General features: G+C 39.5%; 1 protein-coding gene across 2 annotated transcripts in view; it reads right to left on the bottom strand.

Annotated features, from left to right (window-relative positions):
* Positions 1 to 18,270, bottom strand: part of sbf2 (SET binding factor 2) — a 113,377-nt gene that overhangs the window by 18,941 nt on the left and 76,166 nt on the right. The window contains exons 18-33 of one of the 2 annotated variants that reach the window (XM_028476634.1): positions 13,889 to 14,059; positions 13,519 to 13,793; positions 12,429 to 12,601; positions 12,181 to 12,254; positions 10,279 to 10,474; positions 9,201 to 9,328; positions 8,795 to 8,970; positions 8,515 to 8,648; positions 8,225 to 8,426; positions 7,239 to 7,435; positions 6,766 to 6,906; positions 5,227 to 5,310; positions 3,551 to 3,625; positions 2,405 to 2,583; positions 1,442 to 1,618; positions 1,096 to 1,197 (exon numbers count right to left, since the gene is read on the bottom strand). In XM_028476634.1, the coding sequence (XP_028332435.1) occupies positions 1,096 to 1,197; positions 1,442 to 1,618; positions 2,405 to 2,583; positions 3,551 to 3,625; positions 5,227 to 5,310; positions 6,766 to 6,906; positions 7,239 to 7,435; positions 8,225 to 8,426; positions 8,515 to 8,648; positions 8,795 to 8,970; positions 9,201 to 9,328; positions 10,279 to 10,474; positions 12,181 to 12,254; positions 12,429 to 12,601; positions 13,519 to 13,793; positions 13,889 to 14,059 (2,484 nt within the window). The remainder of the gene's footprint in view (positions 1 to 1,095; positions 1,198 to 1,441; positions 1,619 to 2,404; positions 2,584 to 3,550; positions 3,626 to 5,226; positions 5,311 to 6,765; positions 6,907 to 7,238; positions 7,436 to 8,224; positions 8,427 to 8,514; positions 8,649 to 8,794; positions 8,971 to 9,200; positions 9,329 to 10,278; positions 10,475 to 12,180; positions 12,255 to 12,428; positions 12,602 to 13,518; positions 13,794 to 13,888; positions 14,060 to 18,270) is intronic. The other variant, XM_028476642.1, reaches the window with a different exon arrangement.

An 18,270-nucleotide genomic window follows, 5' to 3' on the forward strand; every position in this document is an offset into this window, starting at 1 on the left:
CGCCATTGAGGATTGATCACGACCTGGCATGAAGGAACCAGTGGCCCGTGGAGGAAGATGCTCAGGGCCTAACACGTGCCATGCATAAGGGCTCTACAAATTGTGCTCTTATAAAAGCAGCCTAAGCCCCTGTTAACTTATTTGTAGGACACGCACCTGCAGCATAAACATATGCGAGACAATAGGTCGACAGTGAAAACGTGAGCTCAGACAGCAAACACGCAGTGCAATGCCGAGTTTTAACTGAAAAAGAAACAAATCCAAATTAAAGAAGCCTCTTGTTTGTTTGTAAGCTCCTATGATTAAAGTCAGAGCCCATGAGGAACCTCTGTAACCTCAGAGGTCTTCATTACAAATGCAGAAATGGGTCAACGGTGACAGCATTGTTTAGATGATGAGTAGAAAAGGCCGGTGTGGCAGATTTATGATTCACACATGGTTTATCCAGACATGGGGGCCGAGCGGATGCTGCTGTGACTGTCCGTGGAGAATTCGTGAAAATTAACACTCTTAGCAACAAACAAACAGACAGATTCTGTTGTTTGCCTCACTATGTGGAACAATGACAACGAAAATATCACAACAAGTAACCTCAAAGCTCCTCCGGGGCTTAATACATTTAAACTATGTTGTCAAATGTTGAGGATGTCCTATTAAAACTGTACCCTGAGAAAGTTGGGATAGGCTCAACAATCCCTGCATAGAATAAGCATTTATCAGATTCATTATTACATGTGTTCACTCTGCACTGCAGGTCATTGTTTTGGTGTTTTTTATATAATGATAAGAAAAACTCTGTTGAAGAAGTGATGATGGAGTTGATTCATTAATATGTGAGGACATCAACCTTTGCCAACACAGATTTTCTGTATTATTTTTCCCATTTATTCATTTATTATACAAATGTATTTTAAATCAGATAATCTAAGTTTATAAGAATAGGAGGAATAACTGTTAATAAAAAATTAAATCAGACCTAAGTCAGTGATTTGGTGAGGCAAACAGAGAGGCGACATCACTAGACCAACAACAGCTCTGAGTTATCCACGCGTCTCACTTGGGCTCATAATGAAGGGTCGAGGCCTTGAGGCTTACTTGTGTGGTGATGTCCCAACCGTCCTCCAGGCTGAGCAGAACCGATGAACCGCTATCCAGAAGCTCTACCAAAAACAGCGCCAGTTGGAGGATCTTTTGAAGCTGTAGGACATCAAAACATAGAGACATATTCAATGTTTGACTGCAGAAAGTCAATGAGATATGGCACGACAGGAACTTTGTCTGGTTCTCTGGCGTAAACAGCTTAACGGTGGGTTTATAGTCTCATACTGAGAATGAGCAGTCCAGGTTATCCTGGTTTGCTCTTAAACAGCATATACAGACAGACCTCAGGTCATGTCCTCAGTAATAATGTAAAACAGGGTTGCTGTGTGTTTTACACCACCTGTAGGATCCATTCAGAGTCTTCTAGGGCTTTGAGGAATGAGTCCTCTGAGTCAGAGGAAGTGGCACTGGGAGCGCAGGCCCTCAGCAGCTTCTTAAAAGCAGCTTTAACTTGCCGGGTGTCAGCGAAGTCAACTGGCACCAGTTCACAGTTCAGAGATGAGTCCAGTCTGAGACCCTTAGAAAAGTGAGAGTAATTGAAAACCATATAAATACCAAGTAACCCAGTAAATAGCTAAAACACTAATCTGTTTATATCTTTTTCACCTGGCAAAAACTACACAAAGTCTACATGCAAACACAGGTAGGATGACAAAAACAAAAATGCATAACATCTTTGGCAGAAAAAAAATACATGACAAAAATGCTTTAAAAAGCAGAAAATGAATTGGAACCAATTTTATCCAATAACGGCTAAATTGAAAATTGGGTGTAAAGTCAGTAAGTGTGAAGATGTAATTGAGCTAATCTGAAGTAATCTCTATGTGGAAGGTCAATACCAGTAAAATATAATAAACAGCAGAACTTCTAATTTATTAAAGTTCCTTCATATTTAGTTGACTAAACTAATGTTGAATTATTGACAGTAACTGCACTACAACTAAAAAGAATAACAATGAGTAGAGCTGGATGACAACTAAATCAGAATGAAAACTAGACTAAAGGACTAAAACTAGTATAAATAGAAATTGTTGTTCAATGACCACTGCAGTCAACCCTGTGGTTAGAATATGTGAGACAGATCATGTGACATTTAATGCTTGATGAAGTAATTATGTAAAAATTAAAAAAGGATTTGAAAAACAATGTATTAAGCAGTATTTCACTTCCTCTGTGATACAATAGAAAATGTCAATCATGCAGTGTAGCTGCTGTACTGGATCTTGTACATTTTGCTGCAGGATCTTCTTTTCTAACATCATCAAGCACAATGATCATATTGATGTTTTTTTTTCACTATTACCCTCAGATGTGATTTCTCCCCAAACACATAGAGCGCAGCCTGCTGTTTGAGCAGCTGAGCCTGCAGACCACTGCTTCCTGCAGGAGGCGCCAAATCCTTCCCCGCCAACCTGGACCCGACATCGGCTGCACGCGTGTGATGACTGAGTCTGCTGCTGGAGCGCAGGCTGGCCCACATGCCTAAAACACACACATTCACAGTCTCACACACAGACTGGGCGCATGCTTCAAAATGCTGTCAAACAGCCTGATGCTGACAAACAAACATGTGGGAGATGTTCGCATGCACGGCAGTGCAACAAGGATCTTGTAAAGTCTTTCATCCCCAGTCCATCAACAGAGCAGCTGCCTCCTGATGTGCGGAGATATCAGAGGCAGAAGTTGTTGGAAATTTTGTATAAACTAGAAGCATCAGCATGCATTTCATAGAGCTTGGATCACCATCAGAAAGGACGTGATTTTTCACAGGAATCACTTTCAGGCCTTTTTGGTTGCATTTGTATGACTACTGAATGACCAGGGCCAGCTTCTGTTGATAAATGTATGTAAACGTCAATAGCAGCTTTTACAAATTTCAGTTTTCGAACTCACGAAATGGGACCTTTATAATTTTATAATAGTCTTTGTTACAACTCAAATAACGTAGAAACATTCATACAAATGCAGACAAGTAAAAGCCATCACTAGTTAGACTGGACATTACACTGATATTAACAGCCACACCCTCATCATGCCAAAAAGATTCAAGACTATTTGTAGTTGACCTCTCTGTCCTGTCAATCACTGACACACTGCATTAAGGCGCATGATTTATGACTCCAGCACCGTGACAAACAGCCTGCTCAGTCTGGATTCAGCTCGTGATGCTGACCACAACTTACCCTGCTGAGTCAAGGAATTACCAACGGAAACTACCACTTTACAGCCGCAACTCCAGTTTGTGAAAAACCACAGCTCCCAGAGGAGCTCCCACAAAGTCAGCAGTGATTAGTGCTCTGTCTTCAGAGGTCTACGTGAAGCGGTTTGCAGCACATGGACTGGTTAGTGAGTGTCTGTGCAGGTTAGAGGAGGCAGAGAAGAGGAGGATGTGTTAGAGGAGAGGAGTGGTGGGAGGACGAGTAGAGGGAAAACGGGGAGACTTTGTTACCTTGATTGTGGTTTCTTTCCTTACTGGCAGGTTTTTGGTTTGAATGAGTGAAAAGTTTGTCTCTGTACTCAAGCACTGGGGTGGGGGGGATGTTTTGTACAGCAGAGAGGATGAGGAAGGGAGAGGCATGAAAAAAACACATCAACATCAAATGGACCCTCATCATCATCATTACACATGTTACTAAGAACTTCACAGCACAGAATGAATCATGCAAATGAAGAGTCGCAGCTGATGGTCGAAAGTCTGGACTCCTAAAATGATTCAAAGAGTGACTGTCCAAAAGTAGAAAGCATGAAGATGATTGTCCATAGATATCAATGATGCAAAGGAAATGTTTGTCCTTTTCAGAGAGAGCAGTGGTAAATACAGATTCATAAGAAAAACAAGAGCACTGAGAGAGTGCAAATATTTTCTTTGTCAGATATTGGCAGTTATCTGGATCATGGGGCCATGATCATTCACACTTTAAAGGCTTGGAAGGATGTTTTATCTACATTAATAATGATACAATAGGTCCAAATGTATGGACAGTCAGATTTTCTTTTTAAATTGTGATGACATACACAATCTGAATCCGATCTAGATTAAACTTGGTGGGATATATGAGAAACCAACCCGACATAACCGAGAAATACATTTTTTAAAATTTCGCCAATGATGAGAGATAAGGATTTTTCAATTTTTCAAACTGATCCAGAATAGAAATATTGATCAAGATGCCCCCCAAAAGTTTAATGGAATCTTCCATAACAAAAAAAAAAAACCCACAGATGAAAATATTTCCTCTTTAGCAGGGGGGAAAAAACTGTTTAGTGAAGCCTTGGGATTGTTATTTTGCCAAAGTTTTTACATGTAAACTGTAGAATAGAGTAAGAGGAGATAAAGCCCAAATAATGATAAACTTGACATTACAGATTGAAATATCAATACCGGTTATTTTATTTCACATACCTTAATACAAAGCTGCAAATTATTTAGCCTCATGATTGTTCTTTCAAAGATTTGGAAATACTTTGATGATATTTTTGTCTTGGAGCCCTAATGACAAGAAAAGTAACACATTTGTTTGAATAATTGTCTATGTTCATGCAGTCTGTTTACTGTATACAAACAAAGAAGCATTGTTCTGAACACAAATTCAAAACCTGTGAAAATACCTTAAAAAAAAGCTCATAAATGTAGATGACCAATTTTAACTGTGTATGATATTTCATCACGAGCTGCTGAGTGGTAAAATGTGTTCTTTTTCAGTTTATTTTGCCTGTAAATGATGAGTTACTTGAACAGGAATTGACCTGCCATAGCTAGAAAATACATTGGAATAGGCTCCAGCATCCTGATTAGAATAAGAAAATCACAGGATGGATGAACTGCAAAATTTGGAGCCACTGTCAATCTGAACAAATCCCCTGTTCCATTTGGAATTTATTTATGACTCATATCTTAGTGCAGGTTTCTAAATGTTGAAGGTTGTGTCCAATTGGCTTGAACTAAAAATGATGAATTTACAAGTTGATTGGAGAAAAAAAAAACGTTTTTGAAAACCAGTTTTTAAAAACCGCCCAGTAACCACTGCCAACAAGAGTTTGACAAATGGCTGGATGTTTGATAATTGTTTGCCTCAAAGTCAAACACGTAATGCGATGAGTCAAGAGTACAAGAGATACACTTACCTCCTCTGGTAAAGCTGTTGGAGAAGGAGAGGTCTAAATGGACGGGAGCCATCTTTGGTATCCTGGACGTTCTCCGTTCAGAGCCTGCAAACAAAAACATGAGGCTTAAAAGTGCAGTTGAAAGAAAGCAGCGTGTGATGACGAATGTGCAAAAAACTGCAAAGATTGTTTTGCTCCCCTCACAGTCACCCTGCTGCAAAAATAAGCTTAATAATATAATTGCTTTGTCAGGAAAACAAATTAAAATCAAAGGCAAAATGAGAACATAAATAAATAAAGAATTTGTAGCATACGTGTGACTGTGTAAAAGAAGAATGGGCTGGCTGTGACTCCTGGATTGTTTTGTGATTAATGTGTGACCTTACATTGTACAAATTAAATTTGAAAAGAAATCAAACCTCATAATGTGGTCAAACGGACAAATGTAGTTAAGTTTAAAGGAAAAGAAGCGAGAAGAAAAGGAAGTGAGCAGCGATGTGGTGGCAAACATGGCCTTGTGTCCCCGTTCAAATCAATCAAGGTTTTTCCCACGCTACCACCGGGCCCAATGTCAATTCAGGTCAGGTTAGAGTCCTGGGAATCAAGTGTCATAGACGCCACCAGTCTGTCAGCCATGCTAGCATCATGGTTTGTCTGGAACTGGGTCATATTTGTGCTTCCAAAAGCAACTCAGGTTAATTGAACCCAAAATTCCCTCGATGTATAAAAACAGTACAACCAGAAGTCTCCAATATAGACTCTGAAGTCGGCCAACTGTGTTGCAAAAGTTGAGCTGCATCAGTGCAGCATGAGGGAAACAGGGCGACAAAGTCTCCTGTGGGGTTTACGTGACCTTTCTCATGCTTCACATATTGGCAAACACTCCACAATGTTAACTGATAACACCGAGGGCAGCAGTTCACTATCCCACATTCAACATGCACACAGTCAAGCCTGTGTTTCCTGTTTCAAACACATCTGTGACCAAAATTTCAGAAATGATCCATTGATTTGCTAGAGTGGCAGCTGCAACACAATTGTTTCCCCTTTAAGTGGCGCCCTGCACTCTTTGAATATTTCCACCACAGGTTACTTCACACTTTTAAACCTCCTACGCCTACATAGCAGGTATCACTTTGATCCGACATATTTGAAATGTCTCCCTGCACTAAAAAGTATTTGTAATAAGATACATCACTGTTAAAGCTTCATATGTGACTAATCTATTAGCTTAACCAACAGAATAAACAATAACCAATTAATAAGACATTTAAACCTGCCCGATAAAAAAAACCAAAAAAAACTTGCATTTGTTTGTGCTTATGAAATCAGTTTGAAACTCTTGACAAAAAGCTTATATTAATATGAACTATAGGGATGACATAAAAACCCTGTAATAACCATAACATCTCAGAACCTGATGCATACTCTAAGACCTCAAGAAATGCTCTTAAAAGTATTGAATAGCAACAATGCATATATAAAATATTCCAAAAATCTATATACATGTTGATTTCTTTTCTTTAACAGACATTTTTACAGTATTACAGTTTTTCTCACCTGGTGAGAGTCCTACAAGAGAGCGGTTAGACAGGGTGTTGTTTCCGTTCATCTTAAAGTAGATAGGGATGGAGTCCAGTATTGCTTGGAGATATTTTTCCTGTTCAAGACTACTAGAAGAATCTGAGGACGAGACTGAAGCTGCAGGCAAGAAAAAAAAAAACATAACACAAATTAATTGTGGTGAAAAGTCCCTCAGTTCATTGAGATGTGAGGAAAAGACATTAAGGGGCTGATCTACTAAAAACTCAAAGGGTGCAAAATCTCTTGTGTGCTTATATACTTTGGATGCGTATTTCCATACCTGCTGTGCCTTCAATATGAGGCCGTGGAATTTAAGGTGATAGTGCGCATTATACATTACATCATGCCACAGCTGAGCTGCCCAAATTACATATTCATCAGAGGCAAACACGCAAAAAGGATTGTGTGCGTTATGTTATGCCCACAAGGATTTCAGAGAAGCCTCTTACTTGTTGCAGAAGGGTTTTGAGACTTGAACAGTCCCACCACACTCTTGCTGTGCAGGCCACCTGAACGAAGCAGCACGGCCTTAGTGCGAGGGTGTTTCCAACAGACGACAGGCAGACGGTTGTGTCGATAGCAGCGCGCTACTTTGTGCAGACTACTGTCCTGCACGGCCTGAGGAACCACCAGCAGTCCAGGGTAACTGACAAACAAAGATAGGGGAAGTCACAAACACAACAAGGAACCTGTTTTCCATTAACAGGTTGATATGCGATTACCAAATCTCTCCTGGTCAGTGCTGGTCAGACTGCCCTAAGCAGGCCAGATACTATTGTACCCTGATAGCATTCTCCAAGGTCCCTTCTAAGAGGCTCTGTCATTGTTATGACTACAAATATCAGCAACATACAAAACCCTGAGAGCACAGAACAACATTCAGATTCATTGAATCCAAAAAACAAAAAAAATTCGGATATGATTTGTCTTGTTGCTGAAACACAAAGCCTGTATTTTTTTACTATGAATCTAAATGTAATTCTTGATTTTGCCTTAAAATCCACACAAAATGAGTGACTCCAACATTGTGCAGTGATTGTAGCATATGAGAAAAAAGCCTGTGCGGTACACACACACACACACACTGAAAGCCTCTGAATCCCAGACCGGTCTGTTCCCATAAAACCCATTGACCAAAAAAACCCTGTGTCCGCATCTGACCAGCAACCCTAAAACTTGACTCCATCTCATTCATCCAAAACTGCCACATCACAGGTCACTCCAAAACCATGTTCATCAAAATCAAGACGCACAGCTAAGTGAATCACAACATTTAAGGGGGTGATAATGAAACACTACTTCCAGATGTAACATGCACCATGACTGAAGGTTCAAAGAACAAACTATGATAGTCTGAGTGTCTGATGCATGTGACATCACCACTTAGTGGATTCCTGATTAAATCTAGGAGGCACATATTCAGCTGGTGAGGTACCTGCGACACAGGGAGTAAAGTCTGTTCACAGCTGTGATCCTAAAGTGCTCTCCTGACTTGGAACGCGATGAGCTGGCAGTGATGGTGCCAAGGCCGAGACGCTGGTAGTCGCGGAAGCAGGACTGCTCCACCAGCTGCTCCATGGTGGACTTCTCTGATGCCCGCAAGGTGCTGCTGGGTGGAGGTTCACCGTCGTCTGATACTGAATGACACATTTAAGATTACTAAGGATTAAAAAAAATATATGGTTGTGATTGGTATGCTGAATTTATGAGAGGGATTTTTCTCACTCGAAATATCATCATCATCATTCCAGGTCATTCTACTGCCTTTGTCGCTTTTCTTCAGTGAGCTCTGGCTGCCACGACCCATTGTGATCTTTCCTGCTCTCTTTGCTCCTTTCACAATTGTTTTGGATAGTGTTCTATGAAAAAATTATTTGGAGGATACAGATTATGCAACCGCTTAGATGAATATCACGAACACAAAAAGAGTATTCAGTGATATCTAACTGTTTTGTGGTAGGCTCAGTTCATTGAATAACACATCTTGTGAGGCCGCATGACAAACCTTAAGCCAGTGTTTCTCTCTTTTTGCTTGGGCAGGATCAGCTGAGGAATGGTTTGTCCTGCAGCGAATGCAAAGGTGCTGAAGATGGACTGCGGGTAGCGGATTCGCTGGAGGTGCTTCCTGAAAATCTCTACCATCTCTGAGCTCACCTCCTCATCAAAAGCCACTTTTATAAGCTGTGGAAGATGCCCACATAACAAAATATTTAGCAAAACAAATCTTCAGGATTATGAAAGCAGGTTCAAGATGATCGAACAGTCACATTAGCATCAATAAAAGTTTCAAGAAAAGTTGACAATGAAGCACTTTTACCAGCAGAATAAAATTACAAACTAGAGGTCAAGAAAAAAGAAAACATTGCACTGCTGCAGAAAGCAGAGACCACCAGAAAGCGTGTGATGTTTACCTGAAAAGATGCGGACCGCAGCTGCAGGCCTTCCTGCATGCCCTGCTGCAGCTGGTTTTGGATGTTGATCTTCTTCTCTTTGGTCAGAGTGGATGCAGGAAATGCTCTGATCACTGCCTGTTCGCCCACTAGACAGACACACAACAGACGTACATTACGGACATCATGCAATCATCACAATCCGTCCATCTTATATTCCTGCCTCTTGTGTTCAGATCCTTGAAAGAAGGATGTCCTAAAAAATAATGGGACCTGAAGACCAAGACCCTAACATATACATTTTATACAAGTGGAAAAAACTAAAGTAAACCTATGCACATTACAGAAAACATTCACAATCACATTACATATATTCAGACATCACTAAAGCAGGAACATGACATCTGTGAGAACCTAAAAAACTACCAAAATGTCTACTACTTATTGAAAGGATTAACTTCTCTCCTCACCTTCAGAAAAATACATTTGTTAAGTTGTGGACCACGTGGATCAGATATTTTAACCCTTCACAGACAGAAGGAGTGGACGAATGACTGTATTTCTGTGTGTATACTGTATTGCTGGATGTCCTATTGGGCCTAATGATTGGTTTGTATTACTTATGATTGTGTTTTAAATCTCCCTGGGGGACCTTTATTTATTTACTCCATTTATTAACCTTTCATGTTTCCTAAGTTTCCTAAAGCAATTATTTTGGTCTTCGGCATTTTGTTTGTTGTTGTTTTGTAGCATAAAAATCTTAATTGTGAGCGGCAAAAATTGTACCAATGTATGTTGTCTGAAAGTGTGCACTGTATTTTATGCTCATGCAAAATGAAAATAAAAAATGTAAAGTGCAAAAAATTTTCAAAATGAGGTGCAGAGGTGGTAATCCTAGGAAGAATTTCTTGAATGTTATTGATATCAGAGAAGAAGTTACTTTCTTGTAAATACAAAGTAATGTTATGTTCTGTTGTTTTTAGTTTTAGCAATAGCAAATAGTAAATAAAATTGTGAAAATAAATAGACAAATTAAAATGTTGTACTATATTTCTAGTTTTAATCATTAAAATATGAGCGAGAGTGATGTATAACTTACCCAGAGGATCATGAGGGATGCCTTTGAAGATAATGCGGTATGTTGTGAGGAAGAGGGCTCCCTCTGCTGGGAGAATGTGTGGCCCCCCCAGGAGACCCCCTGTGGCCTCCTCTCTGCCGTCTGGGTCCATGAGCACTCGCAGACCCTCCGACACCAACTCTTCTCCAGGAAGCAGAGCTGGACGCAGAATCTTGGGCTGGGAAGACACACAAAACAAACTATTACTGGAGGAATGACGCAGTTGTACTGAATGTACTTTGTGAGATAAGTCTGCATCTGGAATTAACTTTAGTTGTTTTTCTGGCAACAAGACTAAAAGCAGTCAGGAAGTCAATCTATCACAATCATGCTAAGTCAGAGTGACACAGGACTTTATGTTGACACAAGAATGTCAACATAAAAAAACTGCATATAACTTAAGAAAACCAACGTTCTGACATATTATGTAGACAATATTGTTTTAATTTCAGCTTTAAGAATTTTTTTTGGTGATAAATAACCTTTAGAGAAAATGTCACGGCCTTTAAACATCTTCACACAATCTTAAACAGAAAAGTGGGTAGAAAAGGAAAAGAACAATTACATTTCACTAAGATTAATTTTTATCAACTACATTTAAACATGCACCAGCCAGCTATACAAAAACTATTAAATAGAATCATAATTAGGAGCACAATAAACAACATACATAAAATCACAAATAAGTTACAGTTTATTAGCACAAACATCAGATAAAAATCCAAGATTCATGACAAGTGTCTGTGTGATTTGCAAATAAGATCCAAAAAACTACTTCTAAAACCTGAGAATGACCATAATGAGGTGGGCTTTAGAGCTGTACGTGTTTTAATCTACTGATCGATCAAACTATCCTAAAAGAACATTTTTATATGTAAAAGCATCTGGTAAAACAAAAATTAAATTAAACAACTAGTAACCTAACTCAACTTTAGTTTAAGTCATTTTAGTATATACAACCCTGTATATGCACAAAATAAACAAGAAACATTCTAAAATATCAACTACTTTATTCAATCTTAAATTAAGAACAAATTATGTTTATACATTCAAACAAGTCACTCTAATTAAGGCATAGAGAGCTGAGAAGTGTTTCTATACTAGGTGTCAAACTCAAGGCTCGGGGGCCAAATCTGGCCCACAGGGAAAACCCAAAATGACTGAGAAAACAGTGTATATGTCCAAATAATTTAGTTGTGGATTTCTCAGTGGGGTTGCAAAGGAGCTTGACTTAAGCTTGGGAATTTTGGCAATATTTCAAAAATGTATACTTTTCATGGTAATTATCTATTGAAATTAAGCAGAAATTGGGAGTAATTTTAATATATCCAAAATATTGGCATCCATGAAAAAATAATACACTTTAAAAAAACAACATATCAACAGCTTTATTTGGAAGTAGAACTGGAGTGGAGTTTCATTAAATTGATCACAAATTCAATTAAATATTTACAGGAGTTGGCAGTTCTCCCATGCTTATATAACACGATGGAAATAATTTCTACTCTCAAACTGTTGAAAAAATTATTTTTTTTCCAAAATCCTGCTCAATCCTCAGATTTCCCCATTTTAAATAAAGATAATCACTATCAGTCACCTATTGCTTGGATATTGTCAGTGCCTTATATACTCTACATACTTTAATATAATTTATACATGGAAATGTAAAGTAGCCCTAACATTATCTCTGCAGCCCACTTGAGATCAAACTTATCCGTATTTGGCCCCTAAACTAAAATGAGTTTGACACCCCGGCATTACGAAATGTGATTTATTCAATTTTAGTGCCACCACTTTACCTCCTCATTGCTACAATGACCTTTTCAACTATCACATACAGTACACAACTCAAGTCTAGGCAGTACAGTTCATGGACACACCTACCTTCTGAATGGGAGGTAATCTCCTGCTTTCTCTGTGAACTGCTTCCAGAGCCTCCATCTGCATAGCTACGATGCCTGTGGGTAATATGTTGGGGTCAGTTACCATATGGACTTGTACACACGTGCATGTGAATCTCTGCACGTTCCCCCAGTGATTGCTCAGATTTGACGTGCCAGGATTTAGTGTGCTGTTAGTAAGTGGGGAGCTCGGAGGGCAGAAGTGGAGCGGATGAGCAGATAGTGCAGTACCTGGAATCATGCTGTGCAGGCTCTTGATGTGATCCTGGGTTACTCCGCTCTCTGTGCACACCTTGTCGATAAAACGGGCGACAAATCTGACCACAGAGTTTGCCATGTCATTGTTTTCCGACTCGTCGAACCCACTTTCGGTATCAAAGCTTTCTGCAACGCTACCAGCGATGCTGTGAACACAGCACAAAACAAAGAGGATGATAATCAGAGTGCTGACAGTCACAGGTGTGATGAATAACATCAATTATAAGGATTTAGATATAGGCAGACATCTACCCTTTTTATGATCATTATGAGATGACTTCACATGAGTGATGATGATGTAACGTCCACTCTGGGTGTACAAACACTAAGTGACAAATTCCAAATGAGCACAGAGGGACACATGCAACAGTGGGACTGTTATCAAAAATCTAAATAAAAGGAATTTTCCACACAAATAGTTTCTTTGTGATAATTTCCTGTCATCAATCTAGACAACAGCCAAAAACATTCTGTGCTGAAGAGAAACCAGGAACAAAATATTTGGTGAACTTCAAACATTGCACACAAAAAAAGAAGTGAATATAAACAGTTTGTTCTTCTGATAATCAGAACCGTAAACCCTTTGGCTCCGTGTCTTCTGATGTTAGGACAAACGTGGAGGATCTTTATGTTGGAAAAAAAAGAAAAAAAAGTGAAATCACTTTCTCTGCTGTTTTGTTTGCTTTGGATGAGTTAAAAAGCCCAGAGGGCTTGAAGCTTCTCGGCAGAAGTAATTGAGCAACTCTGGTTCAGTAGCAGAGTCGTCCCACAGGAGGGAGGTGAGCCAGAACAGAAGACGCTACATTTAGTTACATTGAAGGGTAACATGCAGACCAGGGGTCGGCAACCTTTGGCTCCGAAGCCACTCATTTACTGCTAAATCTCAGCACAAAAAGAGGAGATAAAACAAAAGTATTTCTGTGATGTAGACAAAGTGGCACTACTTACACAAACTTAAGGTTTCCTTCTGATTTATATATTTTTTAAACTCAAACTATGTTTTGCATGAGTAGAAACTAACAATACATAGATCCTGCTACATGTCTTATTTCCATCTTCTCACCTGTTGGTCACAACACTGTTACTTCCACTCTCCCAGTCAGCAACGGGGGTGTTGCGCAGTAGCAGCTTGTTTTTACTGGTGTCCAACGGTACAAGCAGATACACCATTAAGCTTGCATAGTGGATGGCCTGGCTGAATACGGTGCTTTCCTCATTCTTCACCAGCTCCTGCTGCTTTTCCTTGCTCAGGTTGGGCCATGAACGCAGCTGCTCTGCTGCCAGGGCCATGGCCGTCTGCTCCTCATCTCTGTCTGCCACAGGCATTAGACTCGCATCCTGAAGAGGTCAGAGCAGACAGATCAAACACTGCTGTAACACTGTGACCAGAGACATTCTATGAAAACCTGACAACCCATTTATTCGTATTCTACCTTTAGCCTGGTGATGATGCTGCTCTTTTCTTCGGGGTAGTTCAGATACAGGGCTCGGATTTGGCTCTGGACTTCACTGTAAAAAGTTGTTTCCCAGAACTGCTGAATGGTCCAAATGGGATGTTCTTGTATACAGGTGTAAGCAAACTGGTTGACACCAGCAGCCAGTTTCTGCAAAACAAAATGTGGATCCCAAAGTTTAAGGAAAAAAAAAGTTTCTGACAAAAACAAACTCCCTCTCAAAGTGCTAAGAAGGAGGAGTAGGCCAATAGTATTATTAATTCATGTACACACAGTGATGTTGATAGGTTTTCAATGTAGTGAGTCCCCGGGACCCACAGGTGGTGATTTGAGTGGGTCTCTGGGAAATTCAATGGTTCCCCATTCCCCAGTAAAAAATTTCAAAATTTCTTTCTATTTCTTATATTTTTCTATTTCTTAAATTGTAGTGTTAAACTCTCTTAATGGTGGTATGATACGGCTATAATTAGCAAATATATTCATGTATGTTCAAAATGTATCAGAAATTAAACAAATACAATTCAAATGAAAACAAAATGGTGTCTGTTGTACAAAAATAAATTATCAATAAAACTGCTGATTTTAACACAAACAAAACATTCTCATCACCATGACAGAGTCAAAAAATAAATTTCCACCAAAATCTTCTTGTCTGAAGATCAACTAAATCAAATGAACTGAGTCAATTACTATGAAACTTATAGCACAAAAATTTTACTTAACTAACACAGTGCAAAGTCTGTTAGGAAAAATAAAATGATGCAGATATGTTTGTGGTGTATTGTAAGCAGCTAGTTAACTGGCTGATTGTTGTTGTAGCAGCTAAACTAGCATGTACTCAAGTCGATCATGTCTGCGCTGATTTAATGCATAAAGGGGTCCGCTGATGGCTAGGTTTCTTTTGCTAATTACTGTGATTTTAAACATAAGTTGATGTTCGCAATGTATCGTACCTAGCAACATCACTGCTTACTACTAAGAAGTTTGCATCTTTGACTTAGGCCCTATAAAATCCGTATTTTTCCCCAAATTCTGTTTTCCACTTTATCTTTTTTAATAAATATTTATCATTTTTTAAAGAAGAAATTTGTTTTTAACTCCTAAGTACATAAAAAAACTCATAATTAAACAAAAATGTATGTCAAAATTTAAGTAAGATACAATAAGCGGATTCGGCATCTCGCTGCGCGCAAAGCATGCTGGTCCGGGTCAAAGGTCAGGACTACCCAGCTCCCGCCTAGCTCGTATCATAAAACGTAAACATGGCCGAGTCTGACAAAGATATTGAATATTTTGAGCGTTGTAAAGTGGATGTTTTAAAAGAATATTGTAAGAGACGTGGACACGTTGTTACTGGGAAGAGGAAGAAAGAACTGGTGGCCCTCGCTTGGGCATTGTCATTTCAAAAAGCGCCTATAGTTTTGACAAAACAGCAGGAACGAGAGGCTGTCAACCTTGATTATAAATCTCTGCTCGAGATCGATGTTGACAGTTGATCCTGGGGGGATCGGGCATATTGTGGCGAGAAAGAAAAGGACGCCAACAAACCCCCGAAACCTGCTGGGTGAGAGACACCTCTCTAACATGTACACCACAATATAATATTTATATACTAGTTTACTAGTTAGCTTTAATGTAGTATATGTCAAACTTACTGATTTAATCCATTCGGCACGACGTTCTGGATCTTTTCTTTCAGTAGGAAATGGGATGAGTACGTATGGCGGGTCGCATATACATCGTGAGGTTCCTTTATTGCACTCGTGAACGGGGCAAAACTCTTTCATCCACGTATTAAGCCCATGTGTACCGTTGGAGCAGCCACGCACTGAACAATGGGACCCTGGCATATTGCCTTAAAACGACCTTAAGCAAAGTAAATGCCTAAAAGTCCGTATAAGTAGCCGGTTGTTCCGCTAGACAGGGGCTTTGTTGACACGCTGGGCAGTTGTGAACTCTGACCCGGATATATTGACCCGGGAATCGCGCATGCGTACTGATAATGCTGATTTGGCTTATTATAAGGTAGATATAAATTGTAGTGACATAGATTATTCTGACTGCTGCTTTTTACTTATTTTTGTCATATAAAGATGTATGAGAACAGCATTAATGTCACCTAATTTCCTCTCAGGGATCAATGGTTTACTGAATCTGAGCAGGTTTAATGATTAGGTTTTGATCAACTTAGTTTAAATTAACCTAATTTAAATGATCTTCTGTAGCTCTGATGAGATATTGTTCGAATGTAACATTCTAATAACGTTGCTCCAACGGATTTTTATTTTGTAAACCGGAAGTTCCCACTGAAATGTTTGTACTTGAGGTAGCTTGCTGACTGTGAATGTGTACCTATAGGCACGGACAAAAGGCTGAAATAAAAAGAACTGACAACACGGACTGAGTTATTCTTAGTTAACCAGACAACAGTTTGAACACTGAGCAGGGGAAGATGATTAAAGCTGATCACGTTTTCACGGAGCACCGCTGCGCTACACAAAAAACGGACCGAGCTCTCAGGGGGAGGGCGGTGCACTTAATAAGCGGTCCCAGGAAACATTTTAAAATTAAATCTGTGTTGACTGGCTAGTTAGCTAAACTAGCATGTACTCAATGAGATCATGTCTGCGCTGAGTTAATGCGTAAAGGGGTACGCTGACGGCTAGGTTTCTTTTGCTAGTTACTGTGATTTTAAACATAAGTTGTTGTTCACAATGTATCGTTTTTCATGGGAAAAATGAGGTGCGTCCCTGGGACGCATGGATAGTGGATTTACTGTGTCCTTTCAGATTTTTGTGTGTCAGGGACGCAGGATGCGTACCTAGCAACATCACTGTACACATATGAAATGAAAGCTAAAGTAAAAGTGAAAACCCATCTTAAGAATACAACTAATAAGGAAAAGGTTTTTGGGATTTTTGTTGCTGGCGTCAGTGCGTCTGATAGCAGGCTTATTGTAAGCAGCTTATTTTGATGTTTTTTCAAAACAATGAAACTATTGTTTGTAAAATAACTGTCTATGCTGTCAAAAATACAGCCATAATGAAACAAACTTAAATGAAACTGTATGGATTAACCATGCATTGCAAATTACTCAATATATCATGAAAAATAAGATAAAAAAGACATGTAGATCCTCTCTGCAGACTGTAAAGGCGGGCATACATTGTGCAATTTTTGGCCCATTTTGAGCCGATTTTTCACTCGTGCATCTATTTTTGGGATCGGGCTGAGTCTCGGCTAAATCGTGTGTCCTGCATCGTGTAGTATACATGAGGTCACGAGAAGCGATTAACACCTCATGACCAGCTCCTAATCAGCAATCGTATGGTCGCAAGAAAATCAAACATGTTTAAAATTGTGGTTGTGAGGGTATCGCACTGTTGACGAAGTGCCACTGACTGGCTTACCGAAAACTCTCACACTGCACATGCACAAACACCGTTGTAAAATTGATAGACTGTACTGCCCACATTTGTCCAGCCAGTTCCTGGTCCATCACATCTCCGCCTTTTCTTTTTTAAAGCTCTTTTTGCTGGGATTTGAGAGAGTCTATCCACTTCGGGCTCTTCTTCTGTTTCGGTTCAGAGTTCTTCTTTGTCTTCTAATTTGCACATTGCATTTCCGGACACAAGACTCCGACATGTTGTGTATGGACATACAGTGTGAGCAGTCAGGTCGTGTCAGAATGTCGGTCCGTATAGTATCAGAATATGAATCGTGAGCTGCGAACATTTGGACTCCGCAATTGAGTCCCACAGTTAGAGCTGGAGCTGAGTACAACGGTTGAAAAAAATTGCAGCGTATGCCCGCCTTAAGCTAGCCCTAAGCCAAATGCGAGACCTTTTATTCCTTCCCGTATATCCTGAGGAAAGGGTTTCAGCGAGGGTGGCTTGAAAATTATTCTGTCAATATCTTACTGAAAAAGAAAATTCAAACAAAGGAATTTGGTTATCTAAAGTTGAATCAATCAATCATTTGGGGGGAAAAAATATTTTGTTTCAGAGGCAAGTCAATCATTTGTTAAGTGGTAACATTTTAAACAGATAACAATCCATTTTGCAAATGCAGACAAGTCTTGGAGTTATTTGTTAGTGAAAAGTTGAAGAGTAAATCATCTGTGAAGTGCAATGCCACCAAAAAGAACATACGATCCACAGCAGAAGGCTTTACTGCTGCTATGTGCACTACCACAAAGAACTGCGGCACAAAATAACACTTTAGGCAAAGCGTCCCAATTATTGACAAATCACAAACCCTTGCTGAGAGTCTGTCTCCCTGCTCTGTCTAAGGGCTACATGCAGAGGATAACCCAGGTATTAGATTAGCTCCTGTATCCTCTCCTCTGTGCATAACACAGC

Source organism: Gouania willdenowi, chromosome 3 (assembly GCF_900634775.1).
Source record: "Gouania willdenowi chromosome 3, fGouWil2.1, whole genome shotgun sequence".
In the NCBI taxonomy this organism is placed as follows: domain Eukaryota; kingdom Metazoa; phylum Chordata; class Actinopteri; order Blenniiformes; family Gobiesocidae; genus Gouania; species Gouania willdenowi.